Here is a 10,878-nt window from a genome sequence, read left to right as displayed (position 1 = left end):
TGGTGAGACCTCATCTCTACAATAAATCAAAAATTAGCCGGGCGTGGTAGCGCGCGCCTGTAGTTCCAGTTACGGTGGAAGGCGGAGGTGGAAGGATCGCTGGAGCCCAGCAGGTCGAGGCTGCGGTGTCCGGGAGCGGCCACTGCACCCCAGTCTGGGCAACAAAGTGAGACTCCAACTCAAAAAAAAAAAAAAAAAATAGTCACATCTAATTGTACATTTAGGCCAGACACAGTGACTCGTACCTGTAATCCCAGCACTGTGGGAGTTTGCTTGAGGCCAGGAGTTCTGGGACCAGCCTGCACATCATAGTGAGACCTTGTCTCTACAAAAACAAAATAAACTGCACATTTAATTTGAAATGAAAACTAGAGACAAGATTGATTGTTTTAGAGTAGTAAAAATGAGGGAACTGAAACTGGTATTAAAAAATTGTACAGGCATTCAGATGTGTTTTTGCAAAGTAGCTAATTTGGAAGCACCTTTTGCTTTAATACGCATCTCAGAAAGTTAGACTGTTTTACATTTGATGTCTCTTCCCCTTTATAGAACGCTATGTGGCTGCCGTGTAAGAGTGGAGCTGTCGAATGGTGAGAAAAGAAGTAGAAATCGTGGCCCACCTCCCTCTTGGGGTCGTCGTCCTCGGGATGACTATCGTAGGAGGAGCCCTCCACCTCGCCGCAGGTACTTGAGAGTGAGTGTGTTTAGAGGTATCCGTGTGATGGAGTAGCTAGTAGGAGCAGGTGTTTCTCTTAAAAAAGTTTGTTGGTGGGTTATAAACTTTGAAGAATCAAAGGTTTCTATGAAATATTTGTTGGGTGTAGTTTGGGGTATGTGAGTTGTGCTGAGTGTTGGCTTTTGTCTTTAGGTCACTGTTCATGTTGGTAGTCAGTAACTTCTATCTTGGATCTGTCTTCTAGTTCATCTTCTAGTTGCATCTTTCCAAGTCTTCCCTTATACTTCAGTTTAGGCCTTTTTCCATTTCTTGACTCCATAATGACAAACATTACATTCAACTCTAGCTCTTCACAAATAATGTGTTTTCTACTACTAGCACAATTGTAATATTGATCAAACAGGCAGCTGTTTTAATGTTACAACTGGTAAAGTAGAAATCATTCTGAAACTAACTTAAGTCACTGACCAATAAAGGGGGCTAAAAAAGAAGTAATCCCAGTCATCTGTTCTTCAATCCCAAATAGGAGAGAATTCAGTTTTTTTATAATTGGAAATGACATCATTCTTGGACCAGGCAGTATTGTCTGGGTGCTAACTCCACATCTCCTCAAACCTCCAGTAGTTTCTGTAGGACTAAATTTACCTCTTACAGGTGAGTGAAGTCCTTCTAGGAGATAGGAGTTCAAAATCTTGCCCCTTTTGCTATTTTGAAAAACAACAACACACTGTTGCCCATCATAATAAAAGAGTATTTGTTAGCTAATAGATGGTTGTACTGATGGCTTGTTTTTCATTTTTTTTTGTGCTTTTTGGTCCATCTATTAATAAAAATGAACCCCGTTACAGAGTCACCATCATGTCTCTTCTCACCACCCTCTGAATCTGCATTAGCCAGTCAACTAGCCCTTTCAGCGTCATGTGACCAGCGCGCCCCATTCAGCTTGGCTGGTGTCGTTTCACATGACCCAGGCTGGCCAGTCGTCAGGTTGCACCGCCCTTTGGTTCCCGAGCATGCTGTTTTCTCTCAGCCTTCTCTCCAACCTTAACCAAATCGGCAGCAGCCACCTCGACCGCCCACACATTCCTGGCCAATCAGCTCAGCTGTTTATTTACCAAATGTCTTCACAACATCTACAGCAGCAGCCTTCGGCTAACAAAAAAGCAGGAAAAATCCACAACACCCCCTTCGCCAACCAACTAAATCCAACGCAACATCTGGCAAAACCTTTTCAGCAAATTCTTCCTGGCCGTCAGTCCGGCAGCCTCACCTCACCATTTCTAGCTTGTTGAAACCCAAAACTAGTAAGTTTTTCCTGCTTATACAGTTTACTGCTGGTTAAAATAAGGAGTAAGCGGCTTAAAGTAATTCTTTTTTCTGGATCAAAGGCTGGCTGTGCATAATTGAATGGTAACGTACATATATATTGCTTGAAAAAACTTTTAAGGGTGATAGGGAGCTCATAATGTAACTAGACATTCAAGTGAAACTTATTTGCATGTGTGAGATGCCAAACTAAAAATTTTAATATCTCTAACAGATTTAGCTTTCCTTTCTGGCAAAATTTTGTTGAATCCTATCACCTTTAAATGGTTTTACTAACAGTGTTCAAAATTTTGGGGGTGAAGTGTGGGCCAAGCTAAGGTAATTTTGTTAAGCCTAAACACACTCTTAAATGTGACGATCAGTTCTAATGTAGCACTTAATGGCATCGATATTTACACCTAGCGCGTTTTCACAGAGTTACACTATCCACCTGGTACCTAAGTCTTGTCATGGACTTATAGGTTTGCATGGGTTCCAAATACTGGTTTATGGTACTGTTTTTGGAACTACTTGGGACTACAATTTGGTGTGGTGTTTGGGTAGTGAAGTTAGTTTGACATGAAGTTTTGCATTGGACAGATCTGCTGTGAAGCATTCTTTGTTAAAGTGAATCCATGGTTGGAATACTGCTTTTCACTTGAGCTTTTTGTTCCTTAATCCTTCTGTGCCCTTTTTTTCTTTTCTTTTTTTTTTTTTTGGATGATGGGTGCCAGTTCTTCGGCACGTTCACTGGGCCCAACAGTGAAATTGAAAAGTTGGGAAATGCCTCACGCCATAAATACTAGTTGATGATTAGCCTAATTTTCCTGTTTCTGCTTTTAGATCTCCAAGAAGGAGAAGCTTTTCTCGCAGCCGGAGCAGGTAAATAACTTTACATTTTTTTCTCAAAAATGACAGTTTCTGCTCTTCCTAAGCTGTTATCCAAATGCTTTGGTTAATGGAAATAGACCTTGACTTTGTTTTTTTTATTATTTTAAGAATGTGCACCTTTTGGGGGGGAGGTGTCTGGAGTCTCTTGCCCAGGCTTGGGCCAGTGTTGGTTGTGTAAGGATGAGCCAGCTTTAAGTTTTCAAAGACTTCTTTAAAAATATTTGAGTATAATTATACCTGAATGGCTCTAATGTTCTTTCTCTGGTTTAGGTCCCTTTCTAGAGATAGGAGAAGAGAGAGATCACTGTCCCGGGAGAGAAATCATAAGCCGTCCCGATCCTTCTCTAGGTCTCGTAGGTAAGATCTTCAATGATTTGAGCTATGTGAGACCTTGCATATATAATTTATTTAGGTCTTTTCTTCTAAATGATAACCTTGAGAATCTGTTTTGATGATGTCACTGTTAACTGAGTTCCAGAAGTAAAGTTGTGTTTTGTGTTTTTTTTTTTTTTTAGCCGATCTAGGTCAAATGAAAGGAAATAGAAGACCAGTTTGCAAGAGAAGTGGTGTACAGGAAATAACTTCATTTGACAGGAGTATGTACAGAAAATTCAAGTTTTGTTTGAGACTTCATAAGTTTGGTGCATTTTTAAGATGTTTTAGCTGTTCAGATTTGTTTGTCTCTTGGAACAGTGACACGCAAACTCTATGGTTTGAAATGGATCATATGAGGCATGTAATACCAAGAATTGTTACTTTACAATGTTCCCTTAAGCAAAAATGGATTTGCATGGAACTTCAGTTATGCAGACTGGTGATAAACCTCTAAATTCTGCCCAGCTGAAGTGTGATTTTTTTTTTTTTTTTTTTTAATTTAGAAACAAAATTGGCAGAAATTTAACTAAAATTTATTTCCATAGCTGGGATATAGTATGCAGCTGAACAAGCAGTCTTTAAAAACTGCTGTGAAACAGGCCAGCAGGAAAACATAAAAGCTGCATCATTAAACAATGAGGTTTTTGAAAAATCCAGCTAGTTTTTATCCTGGACAGAGGTTGCTGAATTGATATAGAATCTGATAAATTTGAAGAAAGTTTACCTTTGCGTTAAGTTGTAAGTTCCTGTGTGATTGCTGTATATAAATACATGGCTGTCTGTAATATTCTTCATTTGGAAATTTGATATTTCAAAATACCAATGTCCTGCTAGTTTAAGGGTACATTGTAGAGCTGAACTTTGAGTTACTGTGCAAGATTTTTTTTTTTTCCTTCAATGCTGTCATTTGTAATATGTTTTGTGAGAATCCTTGGGATTAAAGTTTTGGTTACAAATTGTTGTTTAACTTGAAAGCCTGTTTTTCCTTGCAAACTCAAATCTGTGAGCTTGGTACCAAGTCCAGGTATAAACATTCCTATTGGAAGCCATACTTATATTTTCTTGTAAAGTGCTTTTGAATTAATAAAATAGTTAGCATAATTGTGTAATAGTCAGCTGAACCCACTGTTACCATTGTTCTTATCCCATGGGAAGCAGTTGGTTACACAATTCTTATTTTATAAGAAACAGAACCGAGAGGCACTATGGTTAGTCTTCTGAAGTGAAATAGTTGTCACCTAAATGATTGTTAATAGTTACCCACCCATTTTTTTTAGCAGTACAAGCCAGTTCAGAGTCCATGATACTTAGAGATCAACATTTTAAGTATAACAGCAACCTGGTACATTGTAACCCAAAGTAAGTTGCCCATTAAAAAAATGGCTTTTATCTTTAGCATGAAAACTTTCCACAGTTTTAAAAATTGCTTCCATTTATAATTGAGGTGTTGCATGGGAATTCTAAATTGATCCATCATGTAAAGTTCACAATATGGTTCAAATGTAACAGTGCAGAATTGAATATGGAGGCATGCATAATCTTCCTCTTAGAAAATGGGAGGAATTGTAATTTCAAATTTTTGTGCAAGTAGATTAAATCATAATGCAACAGTCTTGTGGCTTAGTTTCCTTTAAATAGTTCTTTCAAGATAGTTTTGGGTATCCTGTACTTTGTCTTTAATAGGAAAGATAAGTCATTGCATTAAGAGTTCAATCTGTAAGGATAGTTTAAGGTCCTAAACCAGTTATTGCCAGTGGTCCTAGTAACTTTTCACACAAAAGTCAACAAGGGAGGGGACAATTGGTGTCAGGAAGCTTCAGTATGAGCCTTACAGTTGGACTTGTTCCCAGAGGGCACCCTTGAGACTGCCTGTTGATTTACTAGGAGCCCTGGCTTTGGGCCTGATTTTTGCCATTTTCCCATAGCCTTAAGCCTGGTCTTGTTAGGAACAAGTCAAGATCTAAGAAGTTAAGGAAGCAGTCTAGTATGTCAGTTACACTGCTCTTTAAATGGACACTTATTTATATGGACTTCTTGGGCAGTATACAACTTGCTTACAGAGTCTAAAATTGGAAGAATTTCTGTAAAAACGGACAATTGATGTTGGGTTTAATGTGGCTAATAGAGAATTAATACAGAATTCTGATACAAAGCTGACCTCATCAGGGAGCTATCCTGACTTAGTGATTTGCAGTCCAATCTTGCAGTTAGATTAACTGGAACCCCAGCTCGATTTTTATGGCTGTAGAAAATTTGAAGCATTGTAATTGTTAAAACCTTGAATTACACATTTTGATTGTGGCTATTGGGATGTTGTAAAGCTCCTGGAGTATCTAAAATTGCAGGTCACAGTAGCTAGTCTTGTTCCTCTTCTAAGTTTGAGTGTAATTCTAAAAAGAGTCACAAAACAAATTTGACGTGGTGTTAATGACTAAGGTGTTCACTGGGAGGTCACTGTTAACACCTGGTGATAATTTAAGGAAACGTATCTAAGGATTATAGATGGATTTTATGCTTTCAAGAATATTTAGCTTGCTCTGTAGTTCTCAATTGTGGGTTGATTCTGACCTCCATGTCTTAAACAGAAAGTTGAAAAACATCATTGAGCAAGAGAAACTTAGTTTCACTAGACATAGATACCCTGTATCTGTGGTTTATATGTTTGAGTATCTTAGACATTTTTATAAAGATCATATGTGTAGATGGTATCTCCTCTGTATTAGACTGAAGTCCGTGGGGGGGGGTCACATTCAAACCCATATCTGGATATTCATTTTATTACAGTACTTACTCATTAGGAATGATGTTTCAAAATAGTGTAACTACAGGTTCATTGACTTAGTTTTTCAGGGTGATCTATCTAACTCCATGTAATTTGGAAGAGTTCTAGGTGGTAAACAGCCCTAGTTACATAAATGTATAAGTACCACTGGTGTAGTACTTTGTCTAAACATGCATTTTTCAGAATCCTGAATTGGATTTAGTTGTTGGTAATCTCTTCCAGTTGTATATTTTTGTACTGCCAGACTGTTGCCTTCTGGTTTTCCATCTTTTTGAGAACATGAAAGATTTATAATTAAAGTCGTTGAAGAAAAATTGGGTTGGAAGTATATTTTTATCTAGATAATCCCGTAGTGTTGAATTTGATTTTGTATGTCCACACTAATTCTCTTTATTTTGTTTCATTAAGGATACATTGGATACCTGAAAAAGAATTCAGCTGTAACACCTTTGAGGTTCTGAGACCAGGGTCAATGAAACCTATTTTGATAAATCTAGTATAACTGTTTAGTTTTGTCCATGGAAGTTTTCCCTTGTTAGATTTTAGGAATTTATAGTGCAATATTTAGATTTTCTCATTTAGTATTCTAGTACTTGCTCTTAATTATCTGAAACGCATAGCAGTAACCACAGATGTTTAACACATTAAATGTGTATAGAACATTGCTTCTCATCTTTAGTTTTTCAAGTCTGACATAAGACATTGTGTTTTTGTCTTACTATAAAAGTCTTAGAATGTGGCCGTTTACTGTCTTTACAAGTTATTACATGTGTCTTGAGCAAGTGGAACTCTCAAAACGTCAATACTGTGCTTCCTTGCTATATAATTTGGAGATGTCCTGAGATGGAGAATGTTATACTTTATTTCCACAGCAAAATTAATCCTTCCAGGAAAGTAGTCTGTAGGTTGAAAGGCTTCTCTTTAAAGCCTTTTTCACTTGAGATTGGGCGCCTTTGTTTCTATGTATACTTTATTTGTATTTCATCTGAGGTGACTTACCATCCTTTGATGAAGAAAGACCCAAAATCCAAGCCAAGAGGGACATTGAAGTTGCTGAGTGCTATTATAAGCCTTGGGCATAGAGGGCAGTTACAATTTGTATTGGTCATTTGGAAAAGGAAGTGGAAATTGTGAGTATAAAAAAAGTGGAGTAGGCTGGGCATTGGTGGTTCACACCTATAAATAATCCCAGCACTTTGGGAGGCCAAGGTGAGAGGATTGCTGGAGTCCATGGGTTCAAGACCAACCTGGGCAACTTGGCAAGACCTCATCTCTACAATAAAAAAATTAGCTGGGCATGGTGGTGTGTGCCTGTAGTTGCAGCTACTTGTAAGGTTGAGGTGGAAGAACTGCCTGAGCCCAGCAGGTTGAGGCTGTAGTGGCCTTGAGCAGGGTGTCACAGCCCTCCAGCCTGGGAGTCAGAGTGAGACTCCTACTCAAAAAAAAAAAAAAAGTGGAGCACTGTAAATGTTGAGCTGTAGAGTTTCTTTTTTTTGAGTTGGAGTCTCACTTTGTCGCCCAGACTGGAGTACAGTGGCCACTCCCGGCCACCGCAGCCTCGACCTGCTGGGCTCCAGCGATCCTTCCGCCTGAGCCTTTTAAGTAGCCGGAATTACAGGCATGCGCTACCATGCCTGACTGATTTTTTGATTTATTGTAGAGATGCGGTCTCGCTGCCCAGGCAGGTCTCGAACCCGCGGGCTCAGGCAATCCACTCACCTCAGCCTCCCAAAGGCGCGGGATTACAGGCTGAGCCATCGAGCCCGGCTGTAAAGTTTCTTTTGGAAGAACTTTGGGAAACAATTTTTTAATCTTAAGCTCAGACAGCTGGTAACTTTTCAGAACCCAGTCCAGAATCTTGTTATAATGAGGGAATCTATTTTTACTTGTTTTTTGTTAGAGATGAGGTCCAACTATGCTGCCTAGGCTGGTCCTCTCACTTTGGGATTATAGGTGTGAGCTACCACAATGCCCAGCCAGAAATTTATTTTTAGTTTAGGTAAAACTACCCATGCTTTCATTTTCTTTCTTTTCTTTTTTTTTTTTTAAGTTGGTCTCTCACTCTGTTGCCCAGGCTGGAGTGCAGTGGCACACTCAGGGCCACCCCAGCATTGACCTGCTGGGGCTCTGGTGATCCTTCCACCTTAGCCTTCCAAGTAGCTGGAACTACAGGCACGTGCTACCTGTCCCACCTGGCTTAATTTTTATTTATTGTAGAGACAAGATCTCACCAAGTTGCCCAGGCTAGTGTCGAACCCTTCCCCTGAGCTCAGGCAGTCCTCTCCTCTTGGCCTCCCAAAGTATTGGGATTACAGGCTTGAGCCACTGTGTCCAGCCTACCCATGTTTTCAATGAGAGTACTTTGCAAATTATATTGATTTGTCATTTAATTGTTTCACGCTTTACCCACGTGGCAAAGTTCGTGACAGGCATTTAGTGAGGAATGGGGTACAGTGATAAGTCACAATAACAGCTTAATGTCTAGAAAGAACATATAATATTTGTGTTTGGAGTTCAAGTTGAGGCTTTTGTGACATTTGACTGAATAATTCATCTTTGCCCCAGTTTCAGGTTTTTGTTTTGTTTTGTTTTTTTGTTTGTTTGTTGAGTTAGAGTCTCACTCTGTCGCCCAGACAGGAATGCAGTGGCCGCTCCCAGCCACCGCATCCTCAACCTGCTGGCCTCTGGCGATCCTTCCGCCTTAGCCTTCTGATTAACTGGAATTAAAGGCGTGTGCTACCACTCCCGGCTGATTTTTGGATTTATTGTAGAGATGAAGTCTTGCCAAGTTGCCTAGGCGGGTCTTGAACATGCGGGTTCAGGCAATCCACTCACCTCAGCCTCCCAAAGTGCTGGGATTACAGGCTGAGCCAGCAAGCCTGGCTAGTTTCAGGTTTAATTAGGTGTTGGCTGTGTAGGGCTTTATATGCCCTATGGGAGAGGACTCTTGGACCTGGATTTAGGTGGCAGATAATCTTTAGCTGAGGGTCTTAAAATCTGATAGTCTTAAAACCTGATAGCAGGGCAAAAGAAGTGAGCAGAGGCAGCTGACAAATTGCTGGAGAACTAAAAGGAAAACTCACATTCAAATGTTAGAAAAGACAGAAGACGGGTAAGGAGGAAGAAATGAATGCCTTCATCTAAGAGTAATTTAGAAGCAGTTGTGAGAATGTAAACCATTAGATTTTGTAGACTGAAAAGATTAAGTTATGAGTTTGGAGTGAAGCCAATCTGATGTTTTTGAATTTCCTTCAGCTGTACTTTTTTTAGTTTCTTTTTGAGTTGGGAATTTGCCCAGGCCTGGAGTGTAGCGGCATACTGAGAACCACTGCAGCCTCGACCTGCTGGGCTCAGGCAGCCCTTCTGCCTCAACTTTCCAAGTATCTAGAACCACAGGTGTGGGCTACCACGCCCAGCTAATGTTTTGATTTATTGTAGAGACAGGGTCTTGCCAATTTGCTCAGGCTGGTCTCAAACCCATAGACTCGGGCAGTCCTCTTGCCTCTGCCTCCTAAAGTGCTGGTGGTATTGTGTGAGCCACCACACATGGCTGGCCATGCTTTCTAATTAGCAGGTGTGGGGTAACCTGCCCAGCTTTGGTGCAGTGAGGAGAACCAGGGAGTTGGGAGTTTGAGAGTGCATTAATGAAATGGCTGGTTGCAGCTGTTGTGGTTTTCTGGATCTTTTTTTTTTTTTTTTTTTTGAATTGGAGTCTCACTCTGTCACCCAGACTGGAGTGCAGTGGCCACTCCCAGCCACTGCAGCCTCGACCTGCTGTGCTCTGGCGATCCTTCCGCCTCAGTCTTCCAAGTAGCTGGAACTACAGGCATGCGCTCCCACGCCCGGGTAGTTTTTTATTTATTGTAGAGATGAGGTCTCGCCAAGTTGCCCAGGCGGGTCTCGAACCTGCGGGCCCAGGCAATCCACTCACCTCGGCCTCCCAAAGTGCGGATTACAGGCTGAGCCACTGAGCCCGGATGGTTTTCTGGATCTTAATGGGGACAAAGAATTGGCTGAACTGGAAGTCTTAGTTGAGCTTCTTTTGGCAAGCCATAGCAGTCCAATTAACATGAAATTGGCTTCAAGGAATGAGGTTGGGAGAAGTCATCTGCTTTAAGTTGGAGTGAATGATGAGAAGGCTAAGGAGCATCTCTGCCAAACAACAGAGCCTTTCTTTTTTGCGTTGGGGTCTCTCTCTTGTATCCTAGACTGGAGAGCACTGGCAAGATCACAGCTAACTGCAGCCTTGAACTTCTGGGTTTAAGCCATCCTTAGCTGGGACTATAGGTGCACCACCATGCCGGGCTAATTTTTTTGTATTTTTTGTAGAGATGAGTCTTGCCATGCTCCCCAGGCTGGTCTTGAACTCTTGGGCTCCCAGAGTTTTGGAATTACAGGCATGAGCCACAGCGCCTGGCCAGTAGAGCCATTTTCAGTATATGATATTGAACCACTTTAAGAGTGTCAGAAGAGGACAGAAAATGTTCTTTTCAGCATTATAGGTTCTACTAAGTAGGTAGTGTTTTTCAGAACCCAGGCCAGCCTTCACCACAAACCCCTTTTCTCTTGTCTAGTTTTGAAGGAGGAGCATTGAGTTGGAAAAATACTGATCTGGGTTAAGTAAATGTTTAAGTAATGGGTGACTTGGTGGTTGAAGCTATTAAATTGTCCATCAGCTTCGGCAGTCAGTTTGTTGACCTGGAAGAAAATTTCTTTTCCTCAGATGATTCTGATTAATTCTCAGTGGAGGTAGATGTAAGGAAAGGTATTGATTGATTGAGTTGGAGTCTCACTCTGTCGCCCAGACTGGAGTGCAATGGCCACTCCCGGCCACTGCAGCCTCGACCTG

The 10,878-nt window shown here is 40.8% G+C and overlaps 1 protein-coding gene across 1 annotated transcript in view; it reads left to right on the top strand.

The window, feature by feature from the left end:
- SRSF3 (serine and arginine rich splicing factor 3) overlaps positions 1-6,343 on the top strand; it is a 10,440-nt gene extending 4,097 nt beyond the window's left edge. Inside the window, exons 3-6 of the mRNA XM_008050010.2 lie at positions 550-684; positions 2,825-2,863; positions 3,143-3,229; positions 3,388-6,343. Of these exons, the coding sequence (XP_008048201.1) occupies positions 550-684; positions 2,825-2,863; positions 3,143-3,229; positions 3,388-3,415 (289 nt within the window). The 3' untranslated portion in view covers positions 3,416-6,343. The remainder of the gene's footprint in view (positions 1-549; positions 685-2,824; positions 2,864-3,142; positions 3,230-3,387) is intronic.
- The last annotated feature ends 4,535 nt before the right edge of the window (positions 6,344-10,878 follow it).

Source organism: Carlito syrichta, unplaced genomic scaffold, assembly GCF_000164805.1.
Source record: "Carlito syrichta isolate Samal-C Ts95f unplaced genomic scaffold, Tarsius_syrichta-2.0.1 Scaffold142900, whole genome shotgun sequence".
NCBI classification, from domain to species: domain Eukaryota; kingdom Metazoa; phylum Chordata; class Mammalia; order Primates; family Tarsiidae; genus Carlito; species Carlito syrichta.
This window is presented reverse-complemented; position numbering and strand designations above follow the sequence as displayed.